Genomic DNA, 20,495 nt, shown 5'->3' on the forward strand with positions numbered 1-20,495 from the left:
CATTCTCCCCCCACCACCCTCCGAAGCAATGAGCTGCACATCCCTTCCCATAGGCAAGTGGAAGAGGTTTCTCCTATCCATTGCTCTCCTTGAGCCTCATTCGCTGATCTCTTCCCACGCCAGATCCCAGCAGAACTGGTCACTGTTCCAAAACAGAGGCCAAGCAAAGAGTAAAGTGGGCAGGGATGGTGTCCCCAGCCTCGGTTTGCCAGAGGCTGGGAGTGGGCAGCAGGGGATGGATCATTTGGTGATTGCCTGTTCTGTTCATTCCCTCTGGGGCACCTGGCATTGACCACTGTTGGAAGACAAGATACTGGACTAGATGGACCTTTGGTCTGACCCAGTCTGGCCGTTCTCATGTTCGTAAAGCAGAGGAAGAGAGCCCTTCTAGGGGACGGGGCAAGTGGAGAGCACCCAGAGTAGGAAGAGGATCTGATCATAACACGGCAAATCATCTCCATGGGCTTCGTGTGCAGGCAGCAGAACGAGGCAAGAAACTTAGACCTAATAAAGAGAAATTACTGCTTGAGAAGGTGACTTGCAAACGAAGGGAGAACAAGGGGTGTCTATTTGCCATCTGCCTGGCAGGTTTTGAGGGTTGTCCCCTTGCCATCTTCACAGCCAGCTCTCTTCCTGAATTCAGCCAGTGTTCAGTCTACCCAGAGCAGGCCTGGTTTCTAGTCACAAGCTCCCATCACATGACCCATGGTGGTAGTCACTCCACCTGGGAAAGCAGACTGCACCTGGCATAGGGGAGCCTGATCCTCAACTCTCTTAAAAGAGCCAGCTCATCCTGGGGCATTTCTTAAGTGCCAAACTGAACTCAAGCAACTGGCACTCAGTTGGGAGAAAAGGGCTCTTTGTTAAAGATTGAAAGCAACCCTATGCCCCTTCAATGAAGTCCATCTCACTGGCCAAAACAGGGCAGATGAGATTTACTATCTGATATTGCCCAGGTAAAAAGACAAGCAGGGGAAAAAAGTGTAAAACAAACCAAACCTCACAGGTCACCCTCAGCACTACCACACAGGCAGAGGCACAAGCTGTGGGCGAGGGAGCTTTAACCCCCGACTGCTGCTTCACTTCTGTGCAGGGCTGGGGAGCATGTTTAATTAGCCGTGACAGCCACACCAGACACCTGGCATTCTGTGCCGCGAGCTGCTTCGGGGAAGATGACAACACCGGAGGTGCTGGGATGAGTCAGATTCCAGCCTCCGCACTGGCTACAGAGCGAGGGGATTATTTTCATCCCAATAGCTGCTTGGCTGTTCTCTCTTCCATGTGCTCAGTGTTCCAAGCCCCTAATGGATCTGGGAGCCCAATAAGAAACTTGTAACCTCCAGGATGGGCTCCTCTCCATAGCCTGTGTCCGTCCTGCAACCCTGGGCTGGGATTGCGGCTTGCACAGCTTTAATCTAGCTAGTCTTGGGTACTGGAGCACTGAAGCTATAGCCAGACCTATAGACACAGCCAACGTGTCAGAGATTGGACCTAGCCGGCTCTTCAGGCAGTGACAGTCAGGCCTGACTCCACTCCCATCAGTGGTGTGAACTAGGCATCTGTGAGAGGAGAACCACCCTATCTGGAGCAGCACTACAGGGGTGGGAGGCACAGGTGAGGGTTCGAGTCCTAGTTCAACCACCTACGTGTGGCATGAGCAAGTCACTATGTTAGAAAGATGCTCTTGTGGTTCAAGCATTTGACCAAGCCTAAAAGAACCAGATTCAGTCTCTGGTCTCCTGCGGCGTGTCACTTACTGATCCGTTTGGTCTCAATTACCCATCTGTAAAATGGGGACTATACTTCCCCCCACCCGCCGCCTCTCCTCTCTCTCACACACACACACACATTGTCTGGCTTGTCTATTAGGCTGTAAATTCTTCAGGGCAGGGATTGGCTCTTATGCCACAGACAGCACCTAACACAATGGGGCCCTGATCACAGCGAGGGGACTGAAGACAGGACTGTAATACGGACAATCCCTGGGCTCAGTTTATCCCTCTGTAATTAGGACAATAATTTCCCTGCCTCACAGGGAAGGAGGAATTCTCCCCCCCAGGGGAGCCCCCTGGCCCATGCACCCAGCTGTGCTCAGCCACACAGCCAGCACCCTAAGGAGCTAGGCTGCATGGACTGGGGGCATCCACCTTGGGCACATGGGCTCCACTTCCAGAGGGGCCTCTATATCCGTGGGGAAGAGGGCAGAAGGAAACAGGGGGCACCTCAGAGCAAATCCACTGAACAGCTGGCAGTGGGGGGGATGGGAGCAAGCTACCAGGGGTTCTGCATTTTTGCTTTGGTCACGGCAGCCATCCACATTCCTGGTGAGCTATTTCTGGGCTCTGCTTTGAATGCCAGTGAGTGGAGAGAGGCATGAAAAGCTGCAGCATCTCCAGGGGGCAGGGGCAGCAGACGTTCCCAGGCAGGGGCTAGTGGGGAGAGGGTTACGGCTGCTTTAGAGAGAAATCTCTTTCCCTCTCTGTACAGATACACATTTTTCCCTTTAAACTATTGAAGTCACCTGTCAGCGGTCGCCCACCCTGCTTTGACGAGTCAGAGTTAAACACAGATTGGGTCTAACAGCAGAGCTCCTTCCCAGGAGCTGCGGCCTGTCAGACTTACGCAGCTGTCAAGCCCCTGGCGCTGCCAGAAAGCAGCCGATCCCACGAGGAATCTCTGGGGGAGGAATTACACAAAGGGAACCGAGGGGATCACATCAATGGGCTCCAAGCAGAGAACATGCCATTCTAGACACGCTAGGGGCAGGAAATGCCCCTGGAGGACCCCAAAGTGAGCGCCAGAGAAACGGGGCCACCTCTGGAGTGGAGGACGGTCACTGAGCAGCAGGCAGCGGAGAGGAAACTTGAGGCAAAAACACCTGCTCTTTCTGCAGAGTGATGGGAGATGGAACAGCCATGTCATCCCATTAATTTACACAGCCAACCCCCATCTTCCCAGACTGACCTGTTTGACTCCGAATCCAACCACACCTCCTATGGGATCAAAGCACACACAGCCCGGAAGCTTAGGACAGCATTTAGTGACCTTACGCTGAGAGGCGCCCAGCTCTGCAGCCTTACAAATAATGGATGGCGGGAGGGAGAAGGAATGATAAAAAAAAAAACCCTAATCCCATCAGCCAGCTGTGATTGCCTTTAGTAAGCAAATCATGATGGCCCCTCTGAGCATGCTTGGATCCTGCTGGCCTAGTACCTAGCTCATTAACATTCACAGAGGTTTGCCCTTGGGTGTGCCTAATCCTCTGGACTCAGGAGGCGAAACCCCCAGGGGGCCTGGAGATGAGTTTTTAAAGACACAGGCACAGGATAGAAAGCAGAAGGCGAGTGGCTCTGCTGAAAGGGGCCCTGACCCAAAAGGACTCCATTCTGCAGGAGCTCGACAGCTTCCATTTCCCCCACACAATCCAAAGGCCTTCGCTGCATAGGAAAGCTCTGAACAAATGCAATCACTTTAGGGTTGCCAACTTTCGAATCGTGCAAAACTGAACAGCCCTGCCCCGCCCCTTCTCTGAGGCCACGCCCCCTGCTCACTCAATCCCCCCTCCCTCTGTCGCTCGCTCTCCCTCACCCTCACTCACTTTCACCGGGCTGGAGCAGAGGGTTGGGATGTAGGAGGGGGTGAGGGCTCCAACTGGGGATGCGGGCTCTGGGGTGGGGCCAGGGATGAAGGGTGTGGGAGGGGGCTCCGGGCTGGGGCAGGGGGTTGGGGTGTGGGAGGGGTTGAGGGCTGTGGCTGGGGGTGCGAGCTCTGGGGTGGGGCTGAGGATGAGGGGTTTGGAGTGCACAAGGGGGTGAGGGATCTGGCTGGGGGTGTAGGCTCTGGGGTGGGGCCAGGGATGAAGGGTGCGGGTAGGGGCTCAGGGCTGGGGCAGGGGGTTGGGGGTGTAGGAGAGGGCTCAGGACGGGGGCTGGAGGCTCCAGCCGGGCGGCACTTACCTCAGGTGGCTCCAGGAACCAACCGGCATGTCTGGCTCCTAGGCGGAGAGGCCAGGAGGCCTTGTGTGTTGCCTGCGGCCGCAGGTGCCACACCCGCAGCTCCCACTGGCCGCAGTTCCCAGTCCATGGGAGCTGCGGAGCCGGCACTTGGGGCAGGGCAGTGCGCAGAGTCCCGGTGGCCACCCCTATGCCTAGGAGCTGGATGTGCTGGCTGCTTCCAGGAGCCAGGGCTGGCAGGGAGCCTGCCTTAGCCCCGCTGCACTGCCGACCAGACTTTTAACAGCCCGGTCAGCAGTGCTGACTGGAGCTTCCAGGGTTCATTTTTGACAACCAGATGCCTGGCAACCCTAGATGACCTCCCTCTAGGCTCACACACCAGGGCTTGAACCCACGACCTCCAGTGGTAACAGCATGCGCTACAGAATCAAGGCTCCAATAGCTTGGAACTGCAACAACTCGCAGATCCTCACCGAAGGGGACCTGTAACACTCATTCACCAGTGGGTTTCACAAACCCTGGCCCGGTTCATCACCCCCATTACCAGGCCTGTACAGTGGGCTTGGCTAGCACAATTCCAATTATCATGCCTCAGCCCTCAACATTTCTCTGCTTTATCCATTCCCCCTGGCCATTTTGTATAGGAACCTATGTGCTGCAAAGGTAATCCAACATGTGCTGTGTATGAGTCTTTATCCCCCTCTAGTGGCTAATCCGTGTAAGAGGGTAAAGTCTGCTACAACGGCTAGCTCTTGGAATTACTCCTTCAGCTCAAACGGTACAGACTCATGCTTTTTAGCTCTGTAGTTCTGCTACTGGTCTGCAGCCAGTGCCAGGGCAGCGTGCAGAGACATTTGAGTCCTGATTCTCCTCTCATTCACACTGGTGCACCTCAGGAGTAGCTCTGAATGGAGTCACACCAGAAGAATCAGGGCCTCTGACTCAGCCAGCTGCTGAACCCACACAGCGAGGCAAAAGTGAGCAGGGATTGATGGGGAACAGTCACAATCACGGCAGCTGCAAAGCTTCTCCTGAGTTGCCGTAGGGTTTCTGGGCTCCCCACAGCCCCAAAAGAGCAGCTGCTCAGGAAATCACTAAGGATGCTGTCATAAACATACAGCCAAGGGTAGCATAAAATCCCTCCTTTACCTGTAAAGGGTTAAGAAGCTCAGATAACCTGGTTGGCACCTGACCAGAAGGACCAATGGGGAAAGAAGATACTTTCAAATGGGGAGGGGCGGAAAGACTTTATTTTTGTGCTCTGTGGGTGTTCTCTCAGGAGACAAAAGGGAGAGACCAAGCAAGTCATCCAGTTCCTACTGAAATGATACATCTAATATTACAGAAATCGTAAGTAATAGCAAGGAAATGCATTAGCTTATCTTTTGTTTTAGCTTGTGAATTTTCCCTATGCTAAGAGGGACGTTTATTCCTGTTTGGTTGGTTGGTTTGGTTTGGTTTTTTGTAACTTTAAAGTTTTGCCTAGAAGGAAATCCTGTGTTTTAACTCTTATTACCCTGTAAACTTACCTTCCATCCTGATTTTACAGAGGTGTTTCTTTCACTTTTTATCCTTATAATAAAATTTCTGTTTTTAAGAATCTAATTGGGTTTTTAGTGTCCCAAAAACTCAAGGGTCTGGTCTGTGCTCACCTTGGTTACTCTCATGCCTCCCCAGGAAACGGGGTGAAGGGGCTTGGGGGATATTTCGGGGAAACAGGAACACCAGGTGGTCCTTTTCCTGAATCTTTGTCTAACTCACTTGGCGGTGGCAGCAATACTGTCCAAGGACAAGGAAGAATTTGTGCCTTGGGGAAGTTTTTAACCTAAGCTGGTAGAAATAAGCTTGGGGATCTTTCATGCAGGTCCCCACATCTGTACCCTAGAGTTCAGAGTGGGGAGGGAGCCCTGACAGATGCTCTCCCCAATCACATGACACTGGAAAAAGCCATTGGCTCCCTGTATTTCTCTGAACCATTCCATTCCAGGGAACATCCTTATACCCAGCTCCCCTTTCACTTACACCACTGTAATCCTATTGATTTCGATGGAATGACTCCCAATTTACACCCAAGAGTAGAATCGGGCTTTTCAAAGCTCAAACATGGTGCTTCTAAAGCACCTGACATCCAAGGCTCTCAAAGTGCTTTACAGACACTCATTGGTGAGCTGCCAGTTAGTTACACCTGTCTGAGGTAGTTCAGTGTTATCCCCGTTTTCCAAGTGGGGAAACTGAGGCACAGAGCAGCAATGTGACTTGTCCAAGGTCACCCAGCAGAACTGGGATTTTCCCAGAACAGCCAAAGCCCCAGCGTTCAATCAAGCTCTTCAGTTCTAATTATGCAGTTGCTGATGACTCAGAATCTGTCCTCAAGAGATTTTAAGTTTTTAATTAAAACACTTTTTGAATGAATTTGCTTCTTCGATTTCCCTGGAAAACAGAGAAATTCTCAGGGACCGAGAGCAGCTCAGTTTGATCCACACAAAGATCCTCATTAGAGAGGGGACTTTGTTATCCCTGGTCTACTGAGCAGCCATCACCGTGACACCATAAAGGGCAAACAGGCCTTAAAGGGAAATTAGTGCAGTATGGAAGTTCTATAGGAGAACACTTAACTAATAGGAAGGTGCCATCTTGACTCGGAGGGTAGGTCTAACACAGCAACCAGACATTTGTAGCTGGCCCGTGCCAACTGACTCGGGCTTGCACGGCTCGGGCTGCGGGGCTGTTTCACTGCTGTGCAGATGTCAGGGCTTGGGCTGGAGCCCAGGATCTAGGACCCTGCGAGGTGGGAGGTTCCCCCGGAAGTCTAGGCAGCAGTGAAACAGCCCCGAGTCAGCCGGCATGGCCCAGCCCTCTTTTTTCCTTTGGTGCATAGACTTACCCTAAGACACTTGGGCTGGCGTCAGCACTGGTGGGTGGAGGAATCAAATGGCCCCCCGGCAATGTTTTTATTATTTGGATGGACAGTAGCACCTGGAGTCCTCAACCAAGATCAGGGCTCCAATGTGCTAGGTGCTGTACAAACATGGTGGGAGACAGTCTCTGCCCTAAAGAGCTTGCAGTCTATAGAGACAAAGGAATTGCCATTATTCCCCTTTAACAGGGAACTGCACCACCGAGATTAAGGGCACCAGAGGGGTATGTTGGAGGAAGTTTGCTGGCACCGAAGATGAGCAGGAGCCGGACCGGAGACTCGCTGCCAGACTGGAACTCTGCCCAGGACTCCTGAAGTCTGAGTGTAGATGCATTGCTCAGTGTCTGCCCTTTTGTATTGCGGTACCGCTGGGCCTGTGGGGCCTCATGTTGAATGTAACCCTGTTTTACCGCTCCCCCCATCTTCTTCCGTTGTTTTTCTCCATGCATCCCTCTAAATAAATATTTCCCTATCCTGTATTCACTGTACTATTCCAGGGTGCATGTGTTACTCCAGGGGGTTGGAACAGGTGTCCTTGGGGTGGAAGGGACTTTCCCTGCGCATGCCTTTTCTGGGCCGGAGCTGCCTGCAGAGCAGACTCCAACTTGGCCACACGAGCGCTAGAGTTACACGTCATTGTGGAATTGTCTAGGAGGGGATTTTTACACCTTCCTCTATCATCTGGCATCAGCCACAGTGAGGGAGAAGCTACGGGACCAGATGGACCGCGGGTCACAGCTCCAGAAATGGGATTCACTGGTAACCGTCTCCCATTCTTCTAACAAGGCGGAGACTACCTGGTGATAGTCTATTACAAAATAACCCAGTGAATGAAGTGTCCCACACCTGACATTACTGACTGAAAAGAGCCAGGATATGAACAGAGCTAGACTGACAGGCCTGACAGAGACTCGTTTAACAATTCCACTTTGAGTCACGATAGGACAGCCCGGGCAGACGATTCTTGGACCAGGATAGGTCAGACCGTACATTCACTAAGAAGAACAATGTCCCATGCCACTGGGTATCTTATCTATACAGTGATAATCCTTTATCTGTAGGTACCTTCCTCCAAGGGTCTCCAACTGCTTTCCAAAAGGTGAGTAAGTAGCATTGTTCCCATCTGACTGAGGCTCAGAGAGGTTGTTTGGAGAGTGCAGTGCTTGGAATAGAAACCAAGTCCTGTAATTCCCAGTCCCACTGCTCTAACTACTAGATAATGCTGCCTCTCTATGCTTCTCTAGGGAACTTCCATGGGAACTCAGTAACGTCTATTTTAACCCAGAGGCCCCTGTGCGAATCAAGGTCCCTTCGAGCTGGCCACTGTATGAACACAAAGTAAGAGACGGTCCCTGCTCTGGAGCATTAAAACAGCGTTTAACCTTTTTAAAGGATCTTGCTACAGATTCATATTAAGCTGGTACTACGCCCCCCACCGCCATCTGTTTTTATTTTCCTCCTCTGTCTCAAAATCTGCTTGCTGTTCACTGCCAAACATTCTACACTGTTAGACAGCAACCTGAGAAATGAAGTGCATTGAGTGACTGTGTTACTGGGACTCCGAGACCTGCTGGGTAAATCCAGTTCCATACAGAATTTACAGGATCACACTTTGTAAGTTCCTTTTACAGTAGCTGCAGATTAGTAGATGTTTCAATACATGGTGAATCCTCTGTTATAAGCAACCTATTGATATGCTGGACTGTATAACCATTGATCACACCTTCTTACCAATAGGCTTATAACCATCTAACATGCTTATGACATCTAGTCATCATTTATCAACCCTTTATAAACTTTTTGCAATGGAGCTTTAATATAAAGGGTGATTGTTTACAGTATGTATATGACCTTAAAAAAAAATAAGGTGTCATTCGTGGGCAATTGTGTGCCTTGGTTTCCCTATCCGTAAGAGACCCTTTGGTGTTTTTTGTATAAGGGAGAATTTGTCCTGGTGTCCAGGGCGAAAAGAAATCCACCCTCCCAACCTCTGTCCCCCTGCCATGCTCCACCCCAGAGGTTGTTGCATTTCAGTGGTGCTGTAAGGTGCTTTAAGATGAATGATCTAAAAGTAAAATATTACTAGAGGGGATCCCACTTCTGTAATTTGGCACGGCAAGTGACTCCTCATAACCAAAGACATGTATATTCACCGTCGCACAATGGATGCGCCCTGCAATGTGAAACAGCCTAAGTTAGCCTTACCCGTTTGCTATAAAATGTCAATTAAAAATAACAATGTCTTCTCACCAGAATGGTTTCCGATGGGCATGCTGATGCAGAAAGAAATGAAATAAGCCTGCACTGCCCACCAGAGCTTCGCTGTTCTCCAGATGAAATGCTAACTCTGAAATCTGCGGCCCACTGAGAAACCCGATTCCTGAATGTGCCTGTACCCATCAGCTTTGAACAGCACGTCAGTGGGCAACACAGATGTCTGTTTAGAACAGAATTAGCCTGAATACAGAGACAAGCTGCTAACACCTTGAGTTGTTCCCATTTCAGGTCCTGCACCGTAGACACTGGATGATTGAAAAGCCCTGACACGAGGAGATAGAAGCAGACATCTTATAAGCCAAGGAGCAGTGCGCTCAGAGCAACTAGAGATCATTGCGGGGAAAAAGCTCTTCTAGCAGCTGCAAGATACTGTGGCATAATCAGGGCATGTGCAATTAGTGCCACCATGAAATGCAATCTGTCTGCACGCGAAATGATAATGTCTTACATAACTGTGAAATCAAGGGGACAAATTTACCGAGGGCCGGGATATTAGCAAGAGCTGATCCCTTCTTAGTTTGATTTAGTGATAATTTTATCACAACATGCAGGCATGTTTATGAAGGACAAGTACCAACGGTCCTGGAACTCATGGGATAGTTCTACTGTTTATAGATCTGCCTCATAAGTGAACTTGCAGCTGCCCAGAGCCAGATATCACAGCTGTCAGATACATTGCATACATGCCGCATCAAGGGATAAAACCCAGTGCCCCTGGATTCCAGAACCTCCGCCTACCACTTGAACTGCGGCATAATCACCATTAACCAGCCAATGTAATAATCTTGTGGAAGCCTCTGGCCACTAAAGCAGAGTGGTGCATAAACACATTAGCCAGTTAATTACAATACGACCAGCAAGCCTAGCTTGCAGGGCAATTAAAGCCACACATTTATCTTGGGCATGAATGGTGATGGGAGAACATAGAATATTAGAGTTGGAAGAGACCTCAGGAGGTATCTAGTCCAACCCCCTGCTCAAAGCAGGATCAACCCCAACTAAATCATCCCAGCCAGGGCTTTGTCAAGCCTGACCTTAAAAACCTCTAAGGATGGAGATTCCACTACCTCCCTAGGTAACCCATTCCAGTGCTTCACCACCCTACTAGTGAAATAGTGTTTCCTAATATCCAACCTAAACCTCCCCCACTGCAACTTGAGACCATTACTCCTTGTTCTGTCATCTGCCACCACTGAGAACAGCCGAGCTCCATTCTCTTTGGAACCCCCCTTCAGGAAGTTGAAGGCTGCTACCAAATCCCGCCTCACTCTTCTCTTCTGCAGACTAAACAATCCCAGTTCCCTCAGCCTCTCCTCATAAGTCATGTGCACCAGCCCCCTAATCATTTTCATTGCCCTCCACTGGACTCTCTCGAATTTGTCCACATCCCTTTCTGTAGTAGGGGTCCCGAAACTGGACACAGTACTCCAAATGAGGCCTCACCAGTGCTGAATAGAGGGGAATGATCACATCCCTCTATCTGCTGGAAATGCCCCTACTTATACAACCCAAAATGCCATTAGCCTTCTTGGCAACAAGGGCACACTGTTGACTCATATCCAGCTTTTCGTCCACCGTAACCCCTAGGTCCCTTTCTGCAGAACTGCTGCCCAGCCATTCGGTCCCTAGTCTGTAGCAGTGCATGGGATTCTTCCGTCCTAAGTGCAGGACTCTGCACTTGTCCTTGTTGAACCTCATCAGATTTCTTTTGGCCCAATCCTCCAATTTGTCTAGGTCACTCTGGACCCTCTTCCTACCCTCCAGTGTATCTACCTCTCCCCCCAGTTAGTGTCATCCACGACCTTGCTGAGGGTGTAATCCATCCCATCATCCAGATCATTAAAAAAAGACGTTGAGCAAAACCGGCCCCAGGACAGATCCCTGGGGCACTCGGCTTGATACCGGCTGCCAACCAGACATCGAGCCATTGATCACTACCCATTGAGTCTGATGATCTAGCCAGCTTTCTATCCAGCTTACAGTCCATTGTAGTCCAATAGGACACACCCTGTGCTGATATCTCGGCATGGCGTGGGAGAGAGAGGGAAGTGTGGTGACACGGCAGCGCATTGTAACAAGGGGGTTGTTTTGTCCTGCTGACTAAAGGCAATCCCAACAACTCCCCACCATGAGGAAATGCTGTCTGGGGAAGGGAGCAGATTGTTATTGCAGGACTGGATACCAGAGACACTGGGAGCCCAACCAGGAACGTAGAGGGCAGCTGCTGGAGGGATGCTCTAAAGCTGCGTGGGACGAGATTAGCTACTCAGTCCCGCAGGCGCTAGGCTGGTTCTAATGCTGGCCTCGAAGGAGAATGCGTTTGATGGGTCTCATTCCAGGCCCCCATTTGTCCACATCAAACACCACCGCACACTTGGGCATAATTTTCTGTGTTTGTCTGTATCTGCCCCGGGGAAAGCCACCACTGAACAGCAGGGGCCCAGCGGGTCAGGAGTGAGGGATATCGGTAGAACTGGGGGTGGGAGGATGCTCACGAGCGAGTTGTGGGTCAGGATTGAGGGGCGTTAGCAGAGCTGGCGAGGGGGAGGGGGTGCCCAGGCAGAAGTGTAGTTGGGGGCGGGGGGGTTGTTGCCCCCCCAAACAGGGCCAGCTTTATGGGTGGGAGCTGTGGTCAGGCAGCGAGGCTCAGGGGCGGCTCTAGGCACCAGCAAACCAAGCTGTTGCCTAGGGCGGCCAAATCTAGGGGGCGGCAGGCTGGGCCGGTGGACCTGCCGCAGTCATGCCTGCGGGAGGTCCACCGGAGCCGCGGACGAGCGGACCTGCCGCAGGCATGACTGCGGAGGGGGCGCTCGTCCCGCGGCTCGGCTGGACCTCCCGCAGGCATGACTGCGGCAGCTCAAGCGGAGCCGCCGGACCCGCGAACCGTCCGCAGCCGTGCCCGCGGGAGGTCCGCTCGTCCCGGGGCTCCGGTGGACCTGCCGCGGGAGCTCAACCGGAGCCGCGGGAAGAGGGGACCCACCGCGGGACCGAGGAAGGGCGGCGCAGCACACCGCGCTGCTTGGGGCAGCCTATTTTCTAGAGCCGCCCCTGGCGAGGCTCGTGCCTTTAACTTAATGAACCAGGATGGGCCCCTGCCAGCAGCCCCCCCGACCCGTGACTTTCTCCTCCTCACCCCCCAGCAGCCAAGGGTGCCGGCTGTTTGGCAGTCCCGGTGGAGCCCACGCTGCCGTGTCTCGCTGTGCGGTGCCGCGGGAGCCCAGCATGCAGCATCCCCTCGCACCATGAAATACAGCAGGGGCCGGGCAGCAGCAGCCCCAGCAGGAAGGCAGCCGCAGCAGCACCAGAAAAGCAGCAGCATCAAGTCCAGTTGCAGCAGCCGGTACCAGAGCAGCCGCAGCTCGTGCGTGCGTGTCTGTGGATATATCTTCTTACTATGTGTTCCATTCTATGCATCTGATGAAGGGGGCTGTAGCCCACGAAAGCTCATGCTCAAATAAATGTGTTAGTCTCTAAGGTGCCACAAGTACTCCTGTTCCTTTTGCAGATGCAGACTAATACAGCTGCTACTCTGAAACACGTATATAATGTTGACCGGCACTGGCTAGCTCTCAGACAGGATAACTGACCTACTACTAGGAGCAGTTAGGGGAGATCTTCTTTGGTTCAAGTGTCAGAGGCCTCTAGGTTGGAAACAATGGCCAGGGTTCTAGCCCCAAGATCCACGGGGTGTTTGATTTATATAACTGTATCTTATCTGCTGCTCATAACAGCAGCTGCATTAACATCATCAGGAGTGTGAGAAGCTGGTCACCCCTCTTGCTTGTCACACAGTTGTCCTGACTCTTCAGATTTTTCCCCGTAGAGACTGCAGGCCTGAACAAGGCCAAGGTGATGCTGGTTGGGATGACACAAGCCTCTCCTCCATTGAGGACATCTGCCCCACAGCCCTCCTCTCAGCCTCCATGACTGGGGAGAGACAGTGGAGAAAAATGCTTTCTTCTATCTCCAGCTTCCTCTTCCTCAAGGAGGCCTTAGTCCTTGTGACCCCTTTCTTTATCACCTCCTGGCTGGATTGTGATAACTCTGTCTGAGGCAAAAGGTGGAAGCAATGCAGAAGATGCAACTTATGCAGAATATTGTGTCCGACCTCCTCAGCACGCTGGCCCTCCTTCAGCGCATCACCAGTGTCCCCTTCCCAGCCCTCTTGTTGCTAATTTTAAGCCCTCGGTCCCAACTTTCAAAGCTATCAACAGCTACACCAGCAACCACATCTCCATCCATGGCAGCTGCTCTCTTCTGCGACAGTGCAGCTCACAAAGTCTAGGACAAAGCATGTGAGAGCCTGAGACAAAGTACTCTCGGGTGGGGGTGTCAGTCGCAGGGAGATCAGAATGACCCAAAGAGTGATGGCATTTAGAGCATGCCACAGGACCCTCCCTTCTGACCAAGCTTAAGACCATAAGAACGGTCATACTGGGTCAGACCAATGGTCCATCAAGCCCAGTGTCTGGTCTTCCGACAGCGGCTGGTGCCAGGTGCCCCAGAGGGAATGAACAGAACAGGAAATCATCAAGTGATCTGTCCCCTGTCGCCCACTCCCAGCTTCTGGCAAACAGAGGCTAGGGACACCATCCCTGCCCAGCCTGGCTAGTAGCCACTGATGGGCCTATCCTCCATGAACTTACCTAGTGCTTTTTTGAACCCTGTTATAGTCTTGGCCTTTACAACATCCTCTGGCAAGGAGTTCCACAGCTTCTGCACCTTAGCAAGAAGCAGATCTACCTACAACATATGCATACACACATCACCTACCGCAACAGGGCCCCGATTGTGTTTGATCTTGGTCATAGAAGATCACAAGCTAAATGAGTCAGAGTCACAGTGTTGCAAAAAAAGCAAACGTTATTCTGGGATGTATTAGCAGGAGTGTTGTAAGCAAGACACAAGAAGTAATTCTTCTTCTCTACTCTGTGCTGATTAGGCTTTAAATGGAGTATTGTGTCCAGTTCTGGGTGCCGCATTTCAGGAAAGTAATGGACAAATTGGAGAAAGTCCATAGAAGAGCAACAAAAATGATTAAAGGTCTAGAAAATAACCTATGAGAGAAGTTTGAAAAAATTGGGTTTGTTTCTTCGGGAGAAGAGAAGACAGAGGGGACAAGATAACCTTTTATGTTGTTGAAAACTCTTACAAGGAAGAGGGAGAAAAATGGTTCTCGTTAACCCAATGGGCTTAAATTGCAGCAAGGGCAGTTTAGGTTGGACATTAGGAAAAGCTTCCTAATTGTCTGGGTGGTGAAGCACTGGAATAAATTGCCTAGGGAGGTTGTGGAATCTCCCTCATTGCAGATGTTTAAGAGCAGGTTAGACAAACACCTGTCAGGGACGGTCTAGATAATACTTAGTCCTGCCATGAGTGCAGGGGACTGGATTAGATGACCTCTCAAGTCCCTTCCAGTCCTATGCTTTTATAATGCCTCTAGATGCTACTGTACTACAAACAGTAAGGTGAAGAGCAGAACCCTCTTTGACGTTCACTACAAACCTCACTATGCAGATTTCCAGGTGCAGCGTTAAGATACAGCAGCAGTGGGAGCAACAGAAAGCCCTAAAGTGGATGGAACCGACCCCCTTGTTCTGAAGTGCAGCTGGAGGCTGGTCTAGCCTCGGCCTATGGCGATGCTGTCACAACACACAATGCTGTGTCTCTTAATAGATGTCGTTTCTGTTGGGATATGTAGGGGCTAAGCAGAGACCTAGGAAACCACTGGTGTGCAGACATGGTATGGGGAGTAGAGGCACAAGCAGGCACCGCTTCTGCGCTTGATAGATGAAGTGCTACCCCTCTCCCTTCCCTTCTCCTTGCTAAGGATTGATAAGCGTTGCAGCTGCATAAGGACTATGGGGATCTAAAGGATACCTTTCTGTAAAGCCGTGTTATCTTCCCCCTCCCTTCTTTCCCAGCTACTGCACGTAAACAACCTCAGGGTCATGGCCCCTTCCTCCCTTCCCTGCAAAGTGCTGCTCCAGGGAATTTGTGGCTGCAATTATTGTTAAAAAAAACAAAAAACACCCTTTTACTTTACAGCATTTGAAGACATCTGTAGAATATGCTAACAGTAATCAGGGGCAGGGATAATTATATTCAGTATATAGCTATTAATATTCATTGTATGGGCGTTCATATTACTCAAGCGGTTTGGGGGTGTTGTAGTGATTTTAGATATTTACATACTAACTTAGATTAAAAAAGAGAGTGTAACTAATTTCAGGGCCACCCAGAGGATTCTGGGGGCCCGGGGTCTTGGGCGGTGGGGGGCCCCCACTTCGGCAGTAATTCGGCGGCAGGAGGCCCTTCCGCTCCGGGACCCACCGCCGAAGTGCCACGGAGACCCACGGCGGGGTCCCCCGCCGCCGAGTTACCGCTAAAGACCGGGCTGCACGTCGGTGGCGGGTCCAGCTTCTGCAGTAATTCGCCAGCGGGGGTCCTTCCGCCCCGGAGCGACTGGGAGAGGAAGAAGCTCTGGGTGCCCAGGGTACGACAGTTTTCCGGGGCTCCCAGAGCGAGTGAAGGACACTGCTCCAGGGGCCCCGAAAAACTCTCCTGGGGGCCCCTGCGGGCCCGGGGCAAATTGCCCCTCTTGCCCCCCCCCGGGCGGCCCTGACTAATTTGACAATAGGGTTGAGGGGAACAAGTACTGCAGTAAAGAAGCCCAACTACTCAATCCACCTGTGGGTCAGCCTGCTCACTCTCTAACCGTTTCCCCATGGAAGGCGAGCTCGGGTTCCCCCAAACCTGTGGGGAGCAGGAGAGGACAGGCCGGCTCACCCTTCCCTGAACAGCAATCTGGGATTGATCTGTTGGGTACAGGTCTGTCGTGCCGCCAAGAACTGTACCCAACAGGCCCTAATTCTAGTTATGTCAAGGCCCATTTATAATGCGGTGGCAGTATAAGGTGGCTTTAAAATAGGTGGCAACAGCTCCCCCGTCCTGGTCACGGCCCTGCTCTCAGGCCCCCAGTATAGTGTGGGGTTCCTGGGTGTGGCAGCAGTGTGCTGCACCATGGCTATTCTCTGCTTCCCATGCCTATATGGGGCTGCAGCAATGAGAAGGGAAGTGACAATAGCTCTTGGGGTGCCCTGACTTGGGGCCCTCCATAGCCCCAAAATACAGGGAGTGCAACGGTGACTGAAAGCCACCTTCACCCCAAGCACAGGGACGATCACGGAGAGTCTGCCTCTGCAAGAGCGACAGGACTGTGCAAACTCCATAGGGTCACTTCACAAGGGCTCCTGCACAGTGCGAGTCAGTTTCATTCATCTGTCAGTTTCGTTTTGAGTTTCTCCTGAAAAACCCCACTTGCATCCAGGATGGCTGACGTGTCACCCAGACGGTCTGGGGAACAGCAAAGCCTTCCATTCTCAGCTGGGTGGTAATTATAAACACCTGGGAGGGCTAAGGCTAGCCCACCCCCAGGCCAGACGTACCCCTCCTCCATTGCCCGGGACACTGCCATCCCGTGCACAGACTCCCTACAGACCACAGCTAAAAACCCCTTGAATCCAGGGATGGAAAAGGCCCCTCAGATCACTGCTGCGCCCTACACCCCATATTCTCCTGTGCTCTGTGAGTCTGGTCTCTGAAGCCCCAAGCAACGGTGCTTCCATCATTTCCCATGGGACACAGCTCACAGTCAAGCTGCTTTTCCAGATAGTCCAACATTTTCCTGTTCTTATTGGCGTCAGATCTAACGCCAAGGTACCAGTGCCGACAACAATCTCCTGCCCAGCAAACACACAGTTCTTCCAGACAGCAGATGGAAACTCCTGTAGTTTTCTCTTAACTCCTTCGCCTCTGAATTCCCGCCCCCCCCCCCCCGCCAACTTCATAAAGGACACACACCATTTGCCAGTCTTAAGCGCAATGTTTTACTGACACACCATATTCTGGGGCTGGAGGGAGAAAGGGCAGGGAAAACTGGACTGCTGCAGGTTTCAGAGGGGTAGCCATGGTAGTCTGTATCAGTAAAAGCAACAAAGTCCTTGTGGCACCTTAGAGACTAAGAAATGTATTTGGATATAAGCTTTTGTGGGCTAGAACCCACTTCATCAGATGCATGGAGTGAAAAATACAGTAGGCAGGTATATATACACACTACAGCACATGAAAAGATGGGAGTTGTCTTACCAAGTGGGGGGTCAGTGCTAACGAGGCCAATTCAATTAAGGTGGACATGGCCCATTCCCAACAGTTGACAAGAAGGTGTGAGTATTAGCAGAGGGAAAAATTACTTTTTGTAGTGATTCTAACAGACCCTCGGAGACAGGCCAGTCCTCGCTTGCAGACAGCCCCCCAACCTGACACAAATACTCAGCAGCAACCACACAACAAAAACACTAACCCAGGAACCAAACCCTGCAACAAACCCCATTGCCAACTCTGCCTGCATATCTATTCAAGGGATGCCATCATAGGACCTAACCACATCAGCAGGGGCTCGTTCACCTGCACATCTACCAACATGATATATGCCATCATGTGCCAGCAATGCCCCTCTGCCATGTACATTGGCCAAACCAGACAATCTCTACACAAAAGAATAAATTGACACAAGTCAGACATCAAGAATTGTAACATTCAAAAGCCAGTACGAGAACACTTCAATCTCCCTGGACATTCAATAACAGACTTAAAAGTGGCAATTCTTCACCAAAAAAAAAAAACTTCAAAAAACAGACTTCAACAAGAAACTGCAGAACTGGAATTAATTTGCAAACTGGACACCATCAAATTGGGCCTGAATAAAGACTGGGAGTGGTTGGGTCATTACAAAAAATAATTCCCTCTGGCCTCGTTAGCACTGACCCCCCCACTTAGTAAGGCAACTCCCATCTTTTCAGGGGCTGCTATACTGCTTACTGGATTTTCCACTCCGTGCACCTGATGAAGTGGGTTACAGCCCACAAAAGCATATGCCCAAATAGATTTGTTAGTCTCTAAGGTGCCACAAGGACTCCTCATTGTTTTGGCTGCTGCAGTTGCCACATTGCCTGCACCAGGCAAAACTATGGGGTATCTTATTGCTTCTCGCATGCCTAGGCCAGACAAACAATACTCAACAGGAGGGAGCAACCCTTAAGGTACACGGCAAGCAAAAAAAAGAGGTTACGTCCTTTCTCTCTTCACCTTCCTTCCCACATCCCCTGCCATGTGCTGCCACTAGTGCAAGCAGCTGCAGCTCCCCCCCTACCTGTCATTGCTGCTCTCGAGAGCCGGGTTCACACTGCAAGACTGGTCCCAAAGTTCAGTCCAGCCTGGGCAGGGAGGGAATCCGTGTGGGCGTCTCTCTCCCCACAGTCTGGCTGGCAAGTCCTGAGAAAACCACCGACACTTCTGCTGCCCCACGATCCGTCAGGAAGAGAGCCCCTCTCTGAAGAGTCAGCAGCAGCAAAACAAGAGTGAGAAACGTTTAATTAAGTTACTTGGTGCGTTGGCTGCCTCGTTCTTTTCCCAAGTCACGCAGACAGCCCCAGCCGCGCAGTTTCCTTTTTAAACAGGAGCGATGAGTAATAACCCCTGCCCAGAGCACAGCCTCGGCGGGAGGAAAGAGAACAGTGACTTGGGGTGAATTGAAGCAGAGATCCCTGAAGGCCCATTTACCAGCAACGGACGGCCAAGCCTACAGCTTTCTTTCAGGCACTTTGGACCTCCAGCAAGACAGCAGCCTGGAATGATAAAATCATCATTTGTCCTGACCAACAGGTGACTGGCAAGCAGAGGGAACTGAGACAGTTAGGAGACGGGGTCCTCCCTGGTCTGACTGCTCCTTCCTTCCTCCCCCCTCCGCCTGACACACTCACAGCTGTTTCCATGGACACCAGTAGCTGCCACAGAAACCGCAGCAGGGACTTCAGACATCAAGAAATCCACCCCTCCATCTGTCTATTGCTCCGTCCTTCCTGCAGAAGAGAGGTGGCTTCCCAGCAGGGAGCCTCCCACTCAAGTCTGCGAGAGTTTTGCCATCAGACTTCCACAGGAGTAGGACTGATTCTCCTAATTTGTCTAGCAGTAACAGGGAAGAGGAATGGCCCAGAGAGAGAGACACACACACACACACTCTGGAGAAACAGGAACGGGAAGCTTCAAGTTTCCTGGAGGGGAAGTGGGGGTGGACAGATATCAACCGCAACTGGGCTCAGCAGAACAGTCAGGTGGTGCCTGGGAAGTAACAGTTGCTTTCCTCACACCAGAGCTTTCAACAGGTGGAGAGATTATTTGTGATTATTACAGCACTGGGGTCATCAGTGCTACAATAATCAGGGTTGGATATTAGGAAACACTATTTCACTAAGAGGGTGGTGAAGCACTGGAATGGGTTACCTAGGGAGGTTTTTAACACCTGGCTTGACAAAGCCCCAGCTGGGATGATTTAGTTGATGTTGGTCCTGCTTTGAGCAGGGGGTTGGACTAGATACCTCCTGAGGTTCCTTCCAACCCTGAGATTCCATCAGTCTGATTTTGGAACTAAATGGCAACAGTGGGGTTAGACTCAAGGCCAGAAGGGACTATCACAGGGGTCGGCAACCTTTCAGAAGTGCTGTGCTGAGTCTTCATTTAGTCACTCTAATTTAAGGTTTGGCGTGCCAGTAATACATTTTAATGTTTTTAGAAGGTCTCTTTCTATAAGTCTATAATATATAACTAAACTATTTGTGATAAAGTTCCTCCTCTACCTTGGTAGGTCCTGTGCTTATTGGTGGATTTGCTTGCCTCACAGATTCACCATGTGGGTCGGGAAACAGCCCAGAGACTTTCCCCTCTGGTAGAAGCCACAGTCTAGGTCAATTCCTCTTGTGTCTGATCAGGAGTTGGGAGGTTTGGGGGGAACCCGGGCCCGCCCTCTACTCCGGGTTCCAGCCCAGGGCCCTGTGGACTGCAGCTGTCTATAGTGCCTCCTGGTACAGCTACAACTCCCTGGGCTACTTCCCCATGGCCTCCTCCAAACACCTTCTGTATCCTCACCTCGGACCTTTCTCCTGGTGTCTGATAATGCTTGCACTCCTCAGCCTCCCAGCAATATGTCTTCTCACTCTCAGCTCCTCACATGCACACCACACACTGAAGTGAGGTCCTTTTTAAACTCAGGTGCCCTGATTAGCTAGCCTGTCCTAATTGATTCTAGCAGTTTCTTAATTGGCTCCAGGTGTCTTAATTATCCTGCCTGTCTTAATTGGTTCTAGCAGGTTCCTGATTACTTTAGTGCAGCCCCTGCTCTGGTCACTCAGGGAACAGAAAACTACTCATCCAGTGACCAGTAATATTTGCCCTCTACCAGACTCCTGTACCCCGCTGGTCGGGGTCTGTCACATATTGTTGTATGTAAAGTA

The 20,495-nt window shown here is 51.3% G+C and overlaps 1 protein-coding gene across 2 annotated transcripts in view; it reads right to left on the reverse strand.

The window, feature by feature from the left end:
• EFR3B (EFR3 homolog B) overlaps nt 1-19,100 on the reverse strand; it is a 150,924-nt gene extending 131,824 nt beyond the window's left edge. Inside the window, exons 1-2 of one of the 2 annotated variants that reach the window (XM_045011248.1) lie at nt 18,969-19,100; nt 18,359-18,538 (exon numbers count right to left, since the gene is read on the reverse strand). In XM_045011248.1, the coding sequence (XP_044867183.1) occupies nt 18,359-18,365 (7 nt within the window). In that variant the 5' untranslated portion in view covers nt 18,366-18,538; nt 18,969-19,100. Of the gene's footprint in view, nt 1-2,964; nt 3,079-18,358; nt 18,539-18,968 lie in introns of those variants that run through there. The other variant, XM_045011252.1, reaches the window with a different exon arrangement.
• Between the last annotated feature and the right edge of the window lie 1,395 nt (nt 19,101-20,495).

Source organism: Mauremys mutica, chromosome 3 (genome assembly GCF_020497125.1).
Source record: "Mauremys mutica isolate MM-2020 ecotype Southern chromosome 3, ASM2049712v1, whole genome shotgun sequence".
NCBI classification, from domain to species: domain Eukaryota; kingdom Metazoa; phylum Chordata; order Testudines; family Geoemydidae; genus Mauremys; species Mauremys mutica.